Source organism: Oculina patagonica, chromosome 3 (assembly GCF_052425735.1).
Source record: "Oculina patagonica isolate OP01 chromosome 3, crgOcupat, whole genome shotgun sequence".
NCBI lineage: Eukaryota > Metazoa > Cnidaria > Anthozoa > Scleractinia > Oculinidae > Oculina > Oculina patagonica.
This window is the reverse complement of record NC_135760.1, coordinates 20,854,180-20,873,697: the sequence shown is the minus strand read 5'-3', so window position 1 is coordinate 20,873,697 and position 19,518 is coordinate 20,854,180. Positions and strand designations below refer to the sequence as shown.

The 19,518-nt window shown below is 40.6% G+C and overlaps 3 protein-coding genes and 1 long non-coding RNA gene across 6 annotated transcripts; 1 reads left to right on the top strand and 3 right to left on the bottom strand.

The window, feature by feature from the left end:
* Positions 1–447: 447 nt before the first annotated feature.
* LOC144645708 (putative agmatine deiminase) lies at positions 448–1,586 on the bottom strand. The gene has a single exon (XM_078505256.1). It carries the CDS (start codon positions 1,492–1,494, stop codon positions 508–510), a length of 987 nt encoding a protein of 328 aa, XP_078361382.1. The 5' UTR covers positions 1,495–1,586; the 3' UTR covers positions 448–507.
* Positions 1,587–6,697: 5,111 nt separating this feature from the next.
* Positions 6,698–10,441, bottom strand: LOC144645707 (uncharacterized). The gene is made up of 2 exons (XM_078505255.1): positions 10,174–10,441; positions 6,698–7,759 (listed from the first exon to the last, which is right to left on the bottom strand). The coding sequence occupies exons 1-2, from the start codon at positions 10,296–10,298 to the stop codon at positions 7,159–7,161; spliced, it is 726 nt and encodes a 241-aa protein (XP_078361381.1). The 5' UTR covers positions 10,299–10,441; the 3' UTR covers positions 6,698–7,158.
* A 1,049-nt stretch (positions 10,442–11,490) lies between these two features.
* Positions 11,491–19,083, top strand: LOC144647044 (uncharacterized). Of its 3 annotated transcripts, XR_013569511.1 has the most exons (4): positions 11,491–11,779; positions 12,214–12,320; positions 17,568–17,645; positions 18,182–19,083. It is a non-coding gene; the product is annotated as an uncharacterized LOC144647044 (long non-coding RNA). The 3 variants fall into 3 exon arrangements; XR_013569512.1 differs by lacking the exon at positions 17,568–17,645; XR_013569510.1 differs by lacking the exons at positions 11,491–11,779; positions 12,214–12,320 and adding an exon at positions 16,989–17,129.
* LOC144647043 (uncharacterized) lies at positions 11,854–16,933 on the bottom strand. The gene has a single exon (XM_078506787.1). The coding sequence runs from the start codon at positions 16,925–16,927 to the stop codon at positions 12,380–12,382; it is 4,548 nt and encodes a 1,515-aa protein (XP_078362913.1). The 5' UTR covers positions 16,928–16,933; the 3' UTR covers positions 11,854–12,379.
* Positions 19,084–19,518: the final 435 nt, after the last annotated feature.

The following is a 19,518-nucleotide window of genomic DNA, read 5'->3' as shown; positions in this document are numbered from 1 at the left end:
AATATGCTGCCCTCAGATAACGTGAGTTCCTTAGGAACTCACCACCCAACCAAGACAGAATAATCTAGCACTAGGTCAATATGCTTCTCTCAGGTAAGGTTAGTTCCATATGGAACTCGCCACTTAGGTAAGACAGTATAATCCAGCACGAGGTCAATTTGCTGCCCGAAGATTACGTGAGTTGCATAAGGAACTCACAACCCAAGTAAGTAGGACAGAATAATCTAACACGAGGTCATTATGCTGCTCTAAGATTAGAAGAGTTCCATATGAAACTCACCATCCACAGCACGAGGTTAATGCCGAGCCTTACTAAATTTCAAGAGAAAAACAGACTGTAAGCAGTCTAGGCTTAATCGGGTGTGTCATACATCATCCGGCGTATGTCTGCTCTAAATAAAACGACATGAGACATACAATCATCCAATTGTTTTATTCCTCATACTTCCCAAACTTATATACAATATATAAGGTTACAAATAACGTTAGGTTTTATCAAATCACAGATCAGTTTTGCTTATTGTTGACATATGCAAACAAAGCCTTAGCTACAGGATGTTCCTGGTCAATCTGCCATGACATGCAACGAAGACTTCCCCCGAGACCAGGCACTTTACCAGCAGCTTCCACGGCGACCACGTCTTTGTCGGTACTACTCTGGAAGACAGCAAACGCTCTTTCGTTGGCTGTCTGGTTGGAAAAGAAAGGGACATAAACAGCGTTGTTTGTCACCAAGGAGTTAGCATAGGATCCCTCAGCGGAGGCAAATCCATGCGACACGTATTTCTTTATGTAGCAGGGCAACGGAATTATTGTGAGGTCAGGAAAGACCTTAAGAACAGAGCTCTTCATGGATTCGTAATACCTTGGACCATCTGCGTCATCAAACAATGAAATCAGGAGAACATCTTCTTCAACAAATGACAAGATACCATCAGCGTGTCCGGTTGTATCTTGTGGGTCTTCTACGACTGCCACTTTTCTTTTGATTGTAGCTTCTAGTTCCTTTACGAATTCGTGTTCAGTCACGTTTGGATTGTCCTCGAACACCCTCTCAGTGGTGATGGCGGCATCCGCTCCGTTTTCCACAATGTTACCTCCTTCAAGAACAAGATCACTTTGCTGCAATTGTGGAAGCCCCACCAAACCTGCAAACTTCCAGAAATTGCTCTCATCAAGTTTGGCTTGGGAAGCATTGATATACTGAGGTCTATACCTGAACTTGATTTGTTGGTTTGGCATACATGGAGGGAAATCTCTCATCCACATATCCAGCCCAGGCTCATCTACTTCAATAAGATGAGCATTAGTAAAGGTGTGGTGCTGAAGATACTTTCGGCCTGATCGATCGTGGATGATGAACAAATGATCTCTGCCTTCGGTCTTGGCGTCCATTTCAATGGCGAAGTCAGCAAGGTTTTGTATGTTGTCAAAATACTGAACATTGCTTTCACCAGGAAGTGACACAACAATCACTTGTTTCTTGCTTTCCATGCTAAAAGAAAAAACACATTCACGATATTAGCACAAGCATTTTAGCTAAAATGTGAACGAATAAACGTGTAATGGCACCATCTGAGAAAAATTTCGGGGAAGCGGCAAGGCGCTGTACTGATTGCATTTTATTATATAAACTGCACTGTTTTACAAGGATTCAAGCCCCGAGAAAAACCACTTCGTCTGCGTGTTTTTCGAACCTTTTAGGGGTCAGGTATAAGAGTGACCTCCTAAAACGTTAACGTTCAATTAGCGAATAATGCTATGTATGTCGAAATGTGTAAAATGTGTCAAGTAAATTTGACAGCTCACCCGCTAATAGCTCGTTCAAATAAACATTCTCAAATGACTGGATACGCGCTTGAATTTCATTGTGGCAAGTCTACTTGTTTCCTTTCGATATTGATTCAATAAAAGGACCTACGACAAGTTACAAACATCACATGTTGAATGCAGATTCAAGTCGCAGATAAATCCAGTACTGATGTCTTCATACAGCGATAATGTGTTTGCTAAACCGATGCTTGAAGCCGACGACTTTTTAGTAGAACACGAGCAAAGGCTGATAAGACAAAGCGAGAAAGAATGGCTGGAGCTAGACTCAAAACGGAAGTACAAAGTGTACTCTTTTCGACAAAGACAAAAAGGAGCGCATAAATCGATTGTTCTCACCCCGAATGATGAGCATTTTCTTACAGTAGAACTTACTATCGCAGTGGTCGGCGGATATAGACGTACCTTACCATTTATGAGACCAATTCCGAAATCTTGGAAGTCGAAGATGACGCACCTCGGTGAAGTCGAAGCCACGGGCCGAGATTTAATCCGTAAAGCAATAAAAGTGACGAAAGAGTTTGGGTTTTACTGCAAGCCTTGCCATAACTGCCAAGATTTCTGCAATATGTACGTGAAGGAAATTGGGTTGTCATGGAAAGCTTACGAGGTAACTGATGGAGGCCAAGCGACAATAGCTGGAGTATTTGGCACCATTGTGCTTGGTTTGTTCGCCTTGTTCCGTTATACTCGGTACTAATTCTGCTAATTGACTGTTTGAACTTATAGTTTGCTCGCGAATTTTTACTTGTTAAGAACGTTCAAAGGGATCTTGTGCACTGAGAAAAATATCAGCAAAAAATTGACCTTAATGGATAACACACAAGCACCGTTTTTGTGTAGATAGCATCCGTCAGCTGCTTTATGAATTAATTTCTTGTTGAATCCCTGTTCTGTTGCTAACGGTTCAGGTAACGGAGTTTATTCAATATGTAATAAGAAAATTATTTTAGTTTGAATTTTACAGAGTTTTATTGATATACAGCTGATTATGTAAACGGAAAACCATTGTAAAGAAATGAAAACTGAAGGAGATGTTAAAGCTAGGCTTGATTCAGTTTCATCTCCTCTTATTTGCATAATATATAAATGAAATACTCAATTTTCTTTAGTCAACAGACATTATTGTATTTTGTAAAACTTACTTCTAAGATTTGAAGTTAAAAATTGTATTAAACAGTTCACATAAAATTAAGAATGATTGACTGGTAACGGAAGTTACTCGTTAAGGAGAATCAATCCTGACAGTTCAGTTCCTTGTTGGCTTAATGTTTGGCAAACAAGCCCTCGATCATGCGAGTGGCAATAGTCTTATCATGCAACCTAATCTGCGATTTCCCTTCAGCACATGTTTTTCCACACGAAACGCAGATGTCTTCATATCTACAGAGACGTTGCGCAGTGTTATAGAAAATACAGCCAATCAGAATACAGGAAAACCGTTGAATATTCGACGGTATTCAACCCAACCTTCCCATCGTGCGCTGCGATTGTATTTCTCGACGAAATTTAGTAAGCGTATTTTTCTATGGCATGGTATAAAAATAGTTACACAACACTTCCTCGTGGTATAGGTAAAGCCTGCTGTCGAGCCAAGTGGCTAATCAGGCCGGAGCTTATCCCGGTTTCTGGGATGCTAGTCCATCGCAGGGTTACCCCCCAGCAGTAAATTGGCCGGTATCCATTTATACACCTGGGTGGAGAGAGGCACTATGAGAGTAAAGTGTCTTGCCTAAGAACACAACGCAGTTCTCTTGTGCAGGTCTCGAAACCGGACCGCTCGATCCGGAGTCCGGCGCACTAACCATTAGGCCACCGCGCCTTCCTCGTGGTATACTTACAATGACGTACAATGAATGAAACTGTGTCAGTTTGCCGTTCTTTCGTAAACTATTTGTGCTGCTTTTCTACTTTATTCACTCACTCTGGTTGTGCGTTTACAAGTATTATTAATATAACGGACACCTTCCGGACCACAATTTGATGTATACAATAGAGAAAGTCCGTAGTAGCGGGAGCTATCTTGAGTAATTCTTATTAGCCGGGACTTCAACTCCTGTCCGTAAAAGCGGGGTGTGCCTTGTCCACAATAGTGTCTGCAAGGTGGGAGTTGACTGTCAGCGGCACGAGTCAGATTCCTCGAACACCAAAAGTCAGAAAGTGTTAGCATCTATTTACTCTGTGTAGGATTACATGTGCATAATCTTCTGTCACGGTGTGTAACGTAACTGCCTATTCTTTCATTTGAGTCGTTTCGCCGTTTAAAGTCTAACCTGTGTAGGGGAGGGAGGGGGAGTTGGGAAGACGGAGAGAAAGAGAGAAAAAGTATTTTAAACATTTATAAGCGTAAAATATATAGACGTGGCGCATGTGGCCAGTTCAGTTCTCTTGCTTGAGTTAGTCAGGAACGTCAGCGATAAAGTAGGATAAAGAGACGCAGGCAATTTCAAAGTTGTAGGGTATTTTTCGTTTTTCTATATGCATGGAGTACTAAGACAACAGACAGTTGCATTTGTAGCAAGATACAGAGACAGAGAAAGAATACTGGCATACGAGGTAGCCCAAAGAGCCTTTTGCTTACGTTTAACGACTGCCACACGCCACAGTGTTATTCGTCCCAAACTAGGATGAGCGATTTTGAGAATAGCTTTTCTTTCTGGGCGACTCGTTTTTCGTTCCTTACAACAGGGCACAAGGCACGGCTATAACTATCACTACACTGACAACTACAACCACATTCTCGTCCCCATAGCCATTTCGTTTCTCTTAGCCGGCTGGGCCTTGGCACGAGGAAACAAAGGGCTCTGGGGACACAGGATTTCCAGTCCTAGATTCTAGGATTTCCGGTCTTCATGTATGCAGTCACGACGTTTCAAAAGAATGTATGAGAAAGTCGTTACGTTTTCGACTTCCGCTTAGGAATTCTTTGTTCCAAACAGCCAATCAAAAAAATTCGAATTAATTCAAAAATCCTATGTCCCCAGATAGAATGCTATACTAGCCACTGCACCAATTGTGACATGTTTGTGATTCATTCGGGCTTAAAAGGTGGTTTTCACTGTCACGCCACTGTCACGCTGCGAAAAAATAAATCCAAAACTATTGAGTCAAAAAAATCAAGAATATTACAGGTTGTAGAAAACTACGATATAAACTACTCGTCCAAGTGTCAGGTCTGTATCTTATTCCGAACTCGAGTTATCCGTCAAAATGTTTCACGCAAATTTAGAGAGCACAGTATGGAATCGCCATGTTGGAGCCCAACTGCTTGGGCTCCAACATGGCGGCCGGAAATCAACAAAAACATCTGGCATTCACTTCTGCTACAAAAAGCGGTCAGATCACCATCATGAACAAGTAAACATTCACATAAACACTTCTCGCAAAATCTCAACTGTTCAGATTGTTGAAAATCACAAGAAAAAGCATTTTTTTTAAGAATACGTGACAGCCTTCTGGCGGCCATCTTTGATCTCGTGTGGCGTGAGACGCTGAAATTCAAAATGCTCTATCTTAAAGACGGCGAATGCTATCGAGCTAAAAACCTTCAAAAATATATGTATTAAGGACGTCTAATAGCCAGTGAAGGATAAAAACTCAGGGGTCTTACGATTCTGGAGTTTATAATTTTTATGACGTAACGTGAAAACCAAGAAATCGTTCCCAGTCGACTCGAGCCCAGAGTCCGACGGTCAAGAAAATTGCAAGGCGTGAAGGATGGTGGGAAAGAAAAAAGACGGTAACTGACAGATACTGTTTTCAACGGAAGGAGGAAATGTTTTAAATTACTTGCCACTTGAGGGATTAAATTTATGTACGTTATATATATGCGTATTCCGCACGAGGTCAATATGCTGCCATCAGATAAACTGAGTTCCATAAGGAACTAACCACCCATGTAAGACAGACTAATCCATCGCGAGGTCAACATGCTGCCCTCACACAACGTGAGTTTCATAAGGTACTCACCAACCACCCATGAAAATAAGACAGAATAATCAAGCACGAGGTCAATATGCTGCCCTCTGATAACATGAGTTGGGCCATAAGGTGCTCACCACCTAAGTAAGAATTAATAATGTAGCACGAGGTCAATAGGCTTCTCTAAGATAAGATTAGTTCCATATGGAACTCACCACTAAAGTAAGACAGAATAATCCAACACGAGGTCAATTTGCTGCCTGAAGATAACGTGAGGTCCATAAGAAACTCACCACTCAAGTAAGTAGGACCGAATAATCTAGCACGAGGTCACTATGCTGCCCTCAGATAACTTGTGTTCCATAAGGAACTAACCATCCATGTAAGACAGAATAATCAAGCACGAGGTCCATATGCTGCTCACAGAAAAACGAGTTCCATAGGTAACTCCTCATCTGAGTAAGAAAGAATAATCCTGCAGGAGGTCAATATGCTGCCCTCAGATAACGTGAGTTCCTTAGGAACTCACCACCCAACTAAGAGAGAATAATCTAGCACTAGGTCAATATGCTTCTCTCAGGTAAGATTAGTTCCATATGGAACTCGCCACTTAGGTAAGACAGTATAATCCAGCACGAGGCCAATTTGCTGCCCGAAGATTACGTGAGTTCCATAAGGAACTCACAACCCAAGCCTTGGGTTGTGAGTTACTTACGGTAAGTAGGACAGAATAATCTAATACGAGGTCAATATGCTGCTCTAAGATTAGAAGAGTTCTATATGAAACTCACCATCCACAGCACGAGGTTAATGCCGAGCCTTACTAAATTTCGAGAGAAAAACAGACTGCAAGCAGTCTAGGCTTAATCGGGTGTGTCATACATCATCCGGCGTATGTCTGCTCTAAATAAAACGACATGAGACATAAAATCATCCAATTGTTTTATTCCTCATACTTCCCAAACTTATATACAATATATAAGGTTACAAATAACGTTAGGTTTTATCAAATCACAGATCAGTTTTGCTTATTGTTGACATATGCAAGCAAAGCCTTAGCTACAGGATGATCCTGGTCGATCTGCCATGTCATACAACGAACACTGCCCCCGAGACCAGGCACTTTACCAGCAGCTTCCACGGCGACCACGTCTTTGTCGGTACTACTCTGGAAGACAGCAAAGGCTCTTTTGTTGGCTGTTTGGTTGGAAAAGAAAGGGACATAAACAGCGTTGTTTGTTACCAAGGAGTTAGCATAGGAACCCTCAGCAGAGGCAAATCCATGCGACACGTATTTCTTTATGTAGCAGGGCAACGGAATTATTGTGAGGTCAGGGAAGACCTTGAGAACAGAGCTTTTCATGGATTCGTAATACCCTGGACCATCTGCGTCATCAAACAATGAAATCAGGAGAACATCTTCTTCAATTCAAATGACAAGATACCATCAGCGTGTCCGGTTGTATCTTGTGGGTCTTCTACGACTGCCACTTTTCTTTTGATTGTAGCTTCTAGTTCCTTTACGAATTCGTGTTCAGTCACGTTTGGATTGTCCTCGAACACCCTCTCAGTGGTGATGGCGGCATCCGCTCCGTTTTCCACAATGTTACCTCCTTCAAGAACAAGATCACTTTGCTGCAATTGTGGAAGCCCCACCAAACCTGCACACTTCCAGAAATTGCTCTCATCAAGTTTGGATTGGGAAACATTGAGATACTGTGGTCTATACTTGAACTTGATTTGTTGGTTTGGCATACATGGGGGGAAATCTCTCATCCACATATCTAGCCCAGGCTCATCTACTTCAATAAGATGAGCATTAGTAAAGGTGTGATTCTGAAGATAAGCTTGGCCTGATCGATCGTGGATGATGAACAAATGATCTCTGCCTTCGGTCTTGGCGTCCATTTCAATGGCGAAGTCAGCAAGGTTTTGTATGTTGTCAAAATACTGAACATTGCTTTCACCAGGAAGTGACACAACAATCACTTGTTTCTTGCTTTCCATGCTAAAAGAAAAAACACATTCACAATATTAGCACAAGCTTTTTAGCTAAAATGTGAACGAATAAACGTGTAATGGCATCATCTGAGAAAAAATTCGGGGAAGCGGCAAGGCGCTGTACTGATTGCATTTTATTATATAAACTGCACTGTTTTACAATGATTCAAGCCCCGAGAAAAACCACTTCGTCTGCGTGTTTTTCGAACCTTTAGGGGTCAGGTATAAGAGTGACGTCCTAAAACGTTCAATTAGCGAATAATGCTATGTATTTCGTATAGTGTGATCGTCCGGGTGAGAGTAGTTCTGAGAAGAACTGTTGTTGGTGACTGACGTTTCGACAACCTGAGCGGAAGTCATCTTCAGAGTCAAGTGAAAAGTTGTTGTCAGTCGATGATGTTATAAGTCTGGTCCGTTGAAGCTGATTGGTCAGTTAAGCCGTGATGTTATTGGCTGTGATGTAATTGGCCAATCAAATGAACGGTTTTAAAAGCTCTTTGTTATACGCGATTTGAAAGCGGTTGATATGATTGGCTAGATTTGAAACTCCCTCAATCTGGCCAATCAAATCGTGTCTCCCCAGAGCCACTTGTTTCTTGTGCACAGGCTTCGCGGGCTAAGAGGGACGAGCGGCTCTGGGGACGAGAATGCCTGCTAGCGCTGCTTTCATAAGCTGTCAAAAGCCTTCATTTCTTTTGACCGCTGCAGTCTTGAAATAAAGATGGCAAACATTTAGGGACATCATCTCCGCTTATAGAGTCTTGTTCTGTATGGTTTCCAGTTAATTTGAAATAATTCAGAATACAAAAACACTCAGAATTTGCATGGGAGTGTGCCCGGGATATCTATCCATCTAATAAGGTAGATACCCCAGGCACACTCCCATGCAAAAGGCAAAAATTCAACTTCTGCCGTCTGCCGTTTGGCGTTCGTACGCGGAAATGAATAGTTTTGCATTTGTCGTGAATGTGCGATTTTTTCCCTATTTTTATTAGGGATTAATTTTAGAATTCCATAAAAAGGTAACAAAATGAAAGGCAAGCTCGTGTTCAGCCGTTTGATGTATAACGTCATGCATAATCTCTCACTAACAACAGTTAATCTCAAAATTGGCACATCTGATTTTAATTTTCCACAGCAATAGATTCCAATGACACTGAACAGTGGGTGGGGACAGGGGGGTCTGAACCTCCCGCCTCCCGTACCTCTTACCCTTTCCCGTAATTTTTACTCCCGCTTCCCGCCCCTTTCCGTAGTGGTTCCCTCCTCTTTGCCCATATCTTTTGCGAAATTTTACTTGTTTTTTTCCCGGTTCCCACCACCTTAGGAATCCCGCTTCCCGCCCTCACTTCTCTCGGTCTCCCGCCCTCCTGTCCCCCTCCACTGAACAAAACCAACGAAACTTAGACAGTTTGACATATTCCTTTGTAACAAAGTAGAGCTAGTTTGACGACTGTAGTGTACCAAGATAATTATGTAGTAAAGTGACCGTAACGTTGACGAATAATGTTATATTCCCGGTATATTTCGCGAGAACATTTTCTTCGTGGGTCTTAATTTCGCGTTTTTTTTTAAAAAAAAAGAAGGACTAAGGTAATCGAACTTTGGGCCAGTCGAACACCAATATAATCACGGTTCGATTGGGTTTGGTAACCGAACATAACCCGCGAACTCACAATAAAATTTAGTCAATCGCTGAACTGAACAACTCGAGCGTTCGCTCCTGTCTGTTGTTTGCTCCTGCATGGTTTACATATTTTCAGCCGGGCGTCGAAAGATGCATTCCGAACAAAATCGAATCGGATTGAGTTCGATTGCGTTCGATGTTGCTCGATTGGTTCGACAATCGGACTCACAGCATTACTCACAGCATTACTCACAGCAAATTACATGTTCGATGTTGTTTAATTACCGAACCCCATTAGACATGATTAGAACGATTGGTATTCGATTGAGCAGCTCAATTGAATTTTGGTTCGATTTTCAGGATTTTTTTTTTTAAAAAAAAAAAAAATTAAAATACCTCAATAAATTGTGCGATTAGATATCTCGAGAGTGTGTCAGTGAAAGCCACTTAACCTTTGCTCGTGAATTAATATCTGTCTTTCGAATTCGCGCTTTCTACGACAGAAAATAAGACTTTAGCGCACAGGCCTGGAAGGAAACGTTTGCTCCAATGTTTAAAGAATTTGCAAATCTAGTGATGTTTCGCTCCCTACACGCGTGTATGCATATCACTATATTATGAAGCACAAGTTGACCCCCGAGGCAGAACGCCGGCCGATACCTTATAATACAAGTCATACAAGTATATTTTATTGTACGTTTAACGACTGCTGCAGTGTATTGCGTTGCAACTGAGTAGGATGAGTGTTTATGAGACAGATCGTGAAATAAACATGATTAAATACAAATACGTACCCGGCATGGCTTCTCTCTTTTGGCGACTCGTCTTTCTTTCCTAACAACAGAGCACAAGGTACGGCTATAGCTATCACAAGAACAACTACAACCACTGCACCAATTATGACGTGTTTGCGATTCATTCCAGCTTTGTGACTACGCAAGGAGATGTCGGATGAATTGCAATCGAGCTTGAGCTGACTGTTCGGCACGCTATCGCGTGAGAATATTTTTTATTGTTTGTACTGTCACGCTAGCCGTCGCGTGTTAATTTTTTCATTTCATAAATTCCGCTCAGATGTAATTCGCGCCCTTTACATTTTGTAAGATACAGTTAAAACCCGCGAGTAAGAGCCTTATTTTTCCAGGTTAACCTAAACAGGTTCTTACATAAATGGTATTTAACACAATTTAGGCTATTTTATAGTTCTAAATAGGTTCTTGTTTCTGAAGAAAAAATTAGATTGTTGCTAATTGAAATTTTAGCTGTATTCGACCTATTCCTTGTATAAAATTTGCATATCACAGAAGACATTTTCATTTTCGTCATTTTCAGTGGCTCATGTAGCACTTTCTTATTCGATTCTTTTGAGTCCTGGAGTGAAAATTAGGATCGTTTTTTTCAAAAAGACTTAAAATGTGCACTTTAAGTCTCAAACTGGCCGGTTTGGATATCAATTCAACCCGAAAGTGAAAGACAAAAAAGTTCCAAAAGTTTCAGAGGTGGTTATTACAGTAAATCAGGTCTCATGGGAGGGGGCTGTGATCTTATGCTTCAAAAGAGAGATCTGTCCAAGATCATTTTGCTGTCCAAATTTCATGCACATTGACCAAAATATTGAGCATAGTTATGACATTATGTGCCATATGTAGTTCTGAATTTATACTTGATGATACCGTTTAACGTTTGGTTGTTGAGACTGCTGAGATCTGTTGAGGGAGAGGTCGATGAACGGGACGTTTTTTGAAACGTTTCTTAAAAGAAACTGAAATTGACAGCGCTGTATGGAGTTGGGTCAGTTCCTCGAGTCGAATTTCAAAAGCTTCTGAATTTAGCGCTTTTCCTAATTTTCAGTAGTTCCAGCGACGGTTTTTTTATATGTATACTTTTCACAGAATTCGCCTCTCCACGATAGTAGCCTGAGTATCAGGCTTTCCCCCCCCCCCCCCCCCCTCCCCTTAGGAAGGCCTGATACTCTGCTAGCCGACAGCCCCTGCAAAAAAAAGTGTCCCTCCCTAATTGTGCCTCGCATGGGTGTTTTAGGTTTGCTGCGCGCAGAAAAATTTTTTGGGACCACTTTTCATTCGAGCTTGGTAACCGTCCATAATTTGTCACGGTCGTGATCTGGGCTCCACTTTACTCAAAATGGCGGCGCTTTCGACTCTGTACGTCGAGATCAAATTTACTTGCCGAGATCCGCACGAGATCCACATTTCATCGAGAAAGAAACACCGCACTGATGAAAGGCGAGGAAAAACATGTGGCCAGAGCAATCGATGTGGCTGTAGGTCTACAAAATCGAACAAGATCCAGCAACGAAAAAGTGGTCCCAAAACATGTTGACAACCAGAGCGAGAGATATTTTGGGACCACTTTGAAGTAAGCGATTAAATTACGGCTAAGGTAAGGAATTTTTTGAAAAAGAAATGCTATTGGTTTAAAAATGTGACATTTATTTCAATGAATATACAACGGCTTTCCTGTATTCTGATTGGCTGTAATAATTTTCTATGGCATGGTATAAATATATAAATATAAGCTCATACACTGTACATATATAACCAAAAAATGAAGTGAAATAAGACATCCTTTTTAAACATCTTGTTGGGCAACTTACATGTAGCTGGATGTTCTAACTGTTGAAGTAATAAATCCTTGAACAGCAAAAAAATTTGTCTGAAGAGATTATATAGTTTTCACCAGAAACTGCAGAAACTGTGGAGATAATGAATGGTTTTTCTTCAGGCATGGGATGAATTTGGATTTCCAATTAGTTTAAAAAGAAATTCTGCTTTATTAGGGAGGAGCTTAAATTGTTTTTCTTTCTTCCTTTACAGGGACTGTTACCTTGCAATACCGCAACAACTAACTTACTGACTAGCAGACTGATGACTGGAATGTTACAAGAGCTTAAGTTGTTTACATGTTCCTAAAAAGCCATTCTGTAAGTGTAAATGTACAAACATGAATTTGACACATTCAGGTTCATTAATTTGACAGCCACTAACGAGTGTGTCCAGCATTTGGAAGGTTCAATTTCACATTTCTGGCCAGATTACGCTGGCGTTTTCTGTTTGATGCAGTCTTCCTTAAGGTCAGCTGATGTTTTCCATTAGTTGCCTTTTCCTTTACTCCTTTCAAAGATAGCTTTCGACCACTTGGTTGTGGCACTGATGTTTTTATCTTGGACTTTCGTCTTGATATTGAAGTTGGCTGTACCCTGATTCTGGCCCTACTGTTGTGAAGAATGGGCAGTTTAAGTCCATGTTGATCTTTACCAAAGTTTACAAATGCTGTTGCAAGTGCAGCAACAGGGGCATGACCTCTTGCCTTTGATATTATCTTTCTGTAAACTTCTAAGTATTTCATATAGCAAGCCCGAAAATTCTTATCAGTTGTTTTGAGCTTCAGTTCAATGTCATCTTGCACCTGTCTGTGAAGTCTCAGTATGTCGTCTATTTTAATATCAGCTTCTACCCCAGACTCTTTGTCAGATGATTGGCTGCTGGAAATGTCATCTTTGGTTGGAGGGATAGCAGAATCTACATCCATGGGGATAACATAGTCGTTACTGTTCATGTCAGAAACAGCATGTTGATTTTGATGGAGATGAACAAATTTTTGTAACTGTAGCTCTTTGTGATCTCCAATAGCAAGTTTTGCAAGACTGAACCTTTCCTCTGGTCTCTGAGGGATGAAGTTAATTCCAGCGATACCATATTTTAGCGCCACTGCAGCTTGATGTGCACAGGGGTTGCCATTGCTTCCCAACGGACAAGAACACATTCCAGTTCTACAGTCCACTTCATAGTTGAGCTCTGAATTGGTTCTACTTGGTACAATAAATTTCAAAGAGTCATGACTGCTTTGTTTGATAGCACTGAGTTGGACTGTTGAGCCTGTAGCACCAAAAAACCTTGGAGCCAGATGAAGATTTTGAGTTTTGCCGAAGGCAAGGGCAAGTAATTTTCTTTGAAAGTACATTTCAAGGTCTTCTGTGATAAATTTAAATAGTTCAATCAGGTTGTATGCTCTCATTCTGTGCAAAATCACACTCTTAAAGATGTTTATCATTGATTCAGTATAGTTGTCAGTGTTATTTCCTCTGGTTATTAGTTTCTGTCTATGACAGAGAGCCCATTCCTCCTGCCTCTTTAACGATTTTTTCAGGTATTCCTGATAATTGGAATACTTTAAAGTAAGCTTGTCAGTTAATGCAGCTTCTGCTGCTGATTTAAATTCTTTCTGTGAGGCTGCGAAAACAAGCTTCTGAAAATGTCCCATTAGATGTTGGCGATCTTCTTTGCTAATATTGTTGTTGGAGTTAAAAAGCCAACGCCAGACAGCTTGTAGGAAGTGAAAAGTACAAAGTAGTAGTAGAGAGTCTTTCCAAGTGTCTGATAGAGCTCCTCTTTGTCCAGAGTCATCGTCGGTCATAAATATCTGTGGACCCGTTTTGGGCCCTCTACCACCAAAGGCATGGGGTGGCAAAACATTTTGTAGCTTTTCTAAACACTGATTAGTGACATATTGTGATTGCCCAGATGTGATCCACACACCCAGAGGAAGTGCACCAGCAGGGTGATGGGTACACATGAAATAGACAGGGTTGTTGAATCTGTCAAGGCTTCCTGAAGCATCAAGGAAGGCCATTTCTCCTGCTTGTCTAAGTTGGTGCACTCTGCTCATGAGGGGTGTGCATATGGCAACAATCAAAGGATGTTCAGAGTTTTCAGATTGTTCGAAGGTCTGCAGAAAACATTTTCCTCCTTTGGTAGCATTCTTATTATTGTAATCTTCTATAGTTTTTGCGAGAGTGTTAAACATGCTCTGACCATTTGGGGCCCCCTTTCTGTCTAGTTGCCATTTTCCATACATGTAGTTCACATCAGTCAGTGATGGGCAGTACTTTCGATCTGCCAAGAGCATGATGGAAATTGAGTCTTGCATGAGTTTTGTCTCATGGTGGTGGAATGCTTCAGAGGCAGACATACCGTTCTCAAAATAGCCTTCAAATGCAGCTTTAGTGGAAGGAAGTATTGGGCAGAAACTTTGTAGGTGGAAGCTGTTAACGCTGTGGTTGTGATTCCACCACAATTCAACTTCACACATTTCATCTCTTGTCCGTTTGGTGAAAATTTTAATGGACAACTTGCTTCCACAGTCAGTCTTTTTGTCCCTATTTTTTGACAGGAGATCAAGTTGGTTAGTCTCTGTGTTCATTGGGTGAGGCTGCTTTTGGAACTGTTTTTTCTTTTGTGCTTCAGCTTTGGCAGCTTCCTGTTTCTTTGTTAGTTTCTTTCTTTTGCACTGGCATATGTACCATCTTGCAAATGAAACTCTCTTTCCACTTCGTGCTCGGCCACCACTTTCTGTGTTATATTTAATGTTAGATGATATGGCAAGTTTGGACAACCAGTTGTCTACTTCTTCCTTGCATGTTATATCCTTTATACAGAATTGTACTTTGAAGCTATCTTGCACCATTCCTGGCAGGTCTTCAAATTCAATGCATTTGTAGTGGTAGTCTGGTGGCAAAATGGCAGCTACATTAGTTGGTAATTCTGCAGAATCAAGTCTCCTTTTTTTGGGCGGCACAGCATTAGAGTAACAATGATCTTGATCCACATAAGTACTGGATGGATTTCCACTTGAACTGGGCATGTTTGGCTGGTTGGCAGTTAAAGCTGACCCAGAAGTTTGATGGCCAGTCATTGCTTGGTTGTTTGGTTGGTTGAGAGGTGGAGCTTTCCCTGACCCAGATGATTGTTGGCCAGTTGTTGCTTGGCTGTTTGATTGTTTCACAGATGGGTTTTTTTCAGTTGTTGCTTGGCTGTTTGATTGTTTCGCAGATGGGTTTTTTTCAGTTGTTGCTTGGCTGTTTGATTGTTTCGCAGATGGGTTTTTTTCAGTTGTTGCTTGGCTGTTTAATTGTTTCACAGATGTGTTTTTTTCAGTTGTTGCTTGGCTGTTTGATTGTTTCGCAGATGGGTTTTTTTCAGTTGTTGCTTGGCTGTTTGATTGTTTCGCAGATGGGTTTTTTTCAGTTGTTGCTTGGCTGTTTGATTGTTTCACAGATGTGTTTTTTTCAGTTGTTGCTTGGCAGTTTGATTGCTTCACAGGTGGGGTTTTCCCTGACCCAGAGCTTTGTTGGCCAGTCATCACTTGGCTGTTTGACGTGTTAAGAGTTACAGATGTTTGCTTGGCATTTGTGGTGTGGATGCTTGAGGTTTTTGCTTGCTTTTTTTCTGTGGCTTGATTCACTGAATTTGATGTTTTGGCTTGTGATGCTACTCCTGGTCGTGTTGCACTGAATTGATCTTCATGTACATCTGTTGGATTGGCTGTTGGGGCTTTGTCTGATTGTGGTTTCCCTTTGCACTTTTTAGCTTTCGTAGCTGTGCCTTTTGCAGTTTTAACATTCTTGTTTTGCATGGGAGGTTTAATGTCCAGTGACAATGAATTTCTCACTATGTCGAGAATGAGGGAGTAGCGAAAAGTAACCATTTGATCTTGAGTGAAATCAAGGGGCAGTCCTAGAGAAACATGCTGTGCCCACTTGGCAACAAACACTCCACAGTCATCACTGTTGAGCTGCTGTGCAATTTCAGAGGAAGGAATGACAAAATAGTTCCACCCGTGGAAGTTCAAATTCCTCCCTGTGTTTGTGGCTGAACAAGTTAGGAAGTTGTTGATTCTGGAAAATGCCATCTTTGCACCAGCACCATTGTACAAAGAGTCAATATAAATTGTCATCTTCTCTTTCACGCTCACAACAACTAGGCACCAGTGTCTGCCATGGTTGAATGGGGCAAGAATGACCTCTGAGTCAAGGATGTTGCTATAGAGTTGGTGAAACTTGTACCTTTGAAACACTTCCATTGAAGGTGTTGCCATTCTTAAAAAGATGTCTGAGTTTAGGGTACTCACTTTATTTCCCACTGAGGTGGCTTTCTCCTCAATGAGTAGAAAGATTTTGTTGAGTAGGAAGTTTGACAGCCAGGAGCCTTCTTCCTCTTGTCCTGGCAGAAGCTGATGGAGGTCCCCACTTTCCCAGCCCTGTGTTCTGGGGTGGTTTGGGATTGTGTGTCTCATGGTGACAATAAGTTCTGCCTGCTCCTTTTCAGACTCACACATTGGTGTATACTGAAGGCCTGGGTAGCCCTGTGCTGTTCTGCACACTGCTGGAGTTCTTGCATCACACCATGGCTCTGTGACATAATACGAAGGGGGAGTGGCTTGTTGAATGTGGATTGTTTCTTGGCTGTCTGAACTTAAAGGATGATGTTTGAGGTATGTATGAGGAGTGAAAGAACTCAACCCTTGTGACATCTCCACCACAGGGTCAGCGGAAATGTCCCTTTCATAGAATAACAAATAGGCTTGTTGGTTAGTAGCCTCAAAGGTGGTGCACTCTTTGATGCGTGCATCATCTGCACAATACCATAACCCATTTCGTTTCAAATAACACACATAATGACCAGAGGAAAGCTTATTACCAATGTGCACTACAACAGCGACAAGCTTGTAAGATATTCTACTGGTTTCCATTGACTTAGAATCATCTGAGATATGTATTTCACAGAGTTTAAGTGTCTCATCATATTTCACAATGTGCTGGAACTTTTCACCATTGGAACTAAATCGTAGCAGCTGTAGGCAGATTGTGAAAGGTAATTTCCCAATGACCAAACGTTTCCAGGCCTCAGTGTGGTCCTTGCAGCTGAAAGTAAAAAAGAATGAGATCCACCAGGTAAATAGAAAATTTATAATAGGAGGTACATGTAATAAGTTCTAAGGTGGTGTTAAGGGGAGTGTAAATGTTACTCTATAATTTAAATCCACATGCACTGGTATGCCTACTAGTTAGTTGTTTGACTGATAAATAAAGCCTGATAAGTGATAAGCATCATTTTTCTTATTGAAATGTTAAATGTATGGCAGGGTATATTAGGTCATTTGGACAAAGGAAATGCTCACCGAAAAAAACAATAAAAATTTTGTTTAACACATTAAGACAATTACCGGTGAAGGTGAAATTGAAATTGATTCTTTTTACAGGAAATCTTTCCTGTGACACCTTGTATGTTCACTTTTCCCAAAATCATTGAAAATTTCAAAATTTAAGAATGTGGTTTCTAAACTCAATTAGCATGAATAATAATGTTGTAATTATTTCTCTGTATTTCAGTTGCCAAAGGGGAGACATCAAACACTCAACAGTGTTTTTTCACATGTACAAATATCTCAAAACAATATGCTCTTTAAGGTAACAAAATCCTGACTCTCATTGTTAAATTTATTGATCTGATGAAGGTGCTTAGGAGCCTTTATTTCTAGTGTGATCTAGGACATACTTGTAACAGGTGTATGGTGTCTCCAACTGTATTGGTTTGCTGTTTGAGTCAATAAGTTGCTGCAAACTATAGTCCTATTGAAAAAAAGATCTGTATTTAGCACTGAGGTGTATGGGAAGTCATTGTCATTTAGAAATGCAAACTGTCATGTAGAATTACCAGACTATGTATTGAAGTTGAATTAAATTTGTGGTACCAACAACACTGTGATGGCAGTTTTCATGATTGACTCTTCTCATTTGCATTAATTCAACATAAACAATGCAATTTTGTTGTTCCTACCCATTGCCTCCCATCTAGGCTTATTTTTATTCTAATGTTAATGACCAGAAAAGGGCCATCATGATTTATTATAAGATTCAGTGTCACATGAGCTTGAATCTCCCTTTATTAAGGAAGTCTTGTCATTTTTTTATGTGCTAACAAATGATTACTGATTTCTTTGTAGCAATTGAATCACATTGATCATGCAGGACATACCTTGACAAGATGAAGAGGAAGAAGTGTTTCCATTGTAGAGTTGCAAGTCACATTGTTGCAACCCAAGCATACTACTTCACTTCTCAGATTGAAGAAAAATATTTTGAGAAATGACAGATCAACCTTTTTGGGAATGAAACCATTGTTTTGGCATTCACTGGTTCTGTAACCCAACACTCGGCAGAATTCTTGAAAAAACTCAGCAGCACACTGCTGTTGGCCTTTCTGAAACCTGCAGTTAATGCTGGGAAGCATGCCCATAAGAGAGGAAGGATGAACTAATCCAGGAGCAGTCTTGTAGGCAGTGATAAAGGATTTGGTACTGCACACAATACAGGGCTTTCCTGTGGAGTATTAATTAATTACGTTATATATGTAGGCCAGTTTTGTTGTCAACTTGAAAATGACATGCAACTCATTACATAATTTTTTGCACTTACAATTTCCAAGTTAAATCAAAAAGAGTTGCAAAAATGGTAAAAAATTAGATAAATACCCCCACATCAAGAAGTTAGCAAGTAGACAACACACTTAGTCAATCATTCAAACTTAAATTTTATTTTGTTAAAAAAAATATATTTTTCGATTCTACACCTGTTATTATTTCTACTGATCTGTAATGCAAGTTGATGGACATCTCACGGTGCTCAAGATGGTGCCTGACTGATTATAGATTTAATGCAAAGAAGACAAACTAGTTTTATTTATATTTTTTCATTTCCTTTTAGAGCTTTTGACATCTCAAGGAGATCTCTTCCCAGCTATAAACTCCTTCATGGACTTGTAATTCTTGTAGTTTTTAGTTGCTGTTTGTCATTAAATTGAAAAAAAAAATGGTTTGTTTACATGTAAAATTAATTATACACCTTCCCCCCCACAGCCCCCCCCCCTCCCCACCCTCCTCTCCTCTGCTAGGGGTCTATGGCCTGCATAATAATTATTAAGATTTCATTGTTCCTGCTTATTTGCAAAGCAAATTTAGAGATCGTTTGTTCTAAATTTTCAAACATCAATGATCATGGAACATGGAGATGCTACAGTGGGGGTGGGGGAGGCTTATAGTCATACACTTCTCACCTGTTCTTTTAGCAGAACATTTCTCTCTGTTATGTTGAATGCTTTCAAGGCCCTTTGAAAACCTTTCTACTGAAAGCACGGCTTGCAGAACACTATTAGCAAAGGAAGTATTGTTTAAATTCTGAATGCCTCGTGGTGTCAGGCACATCTTGAATGGACACAGATATTCAAACGGAGAAGGGTAATACACTAACAGTTGAACGAGTGATCAGATCGCAAGGAAAATAA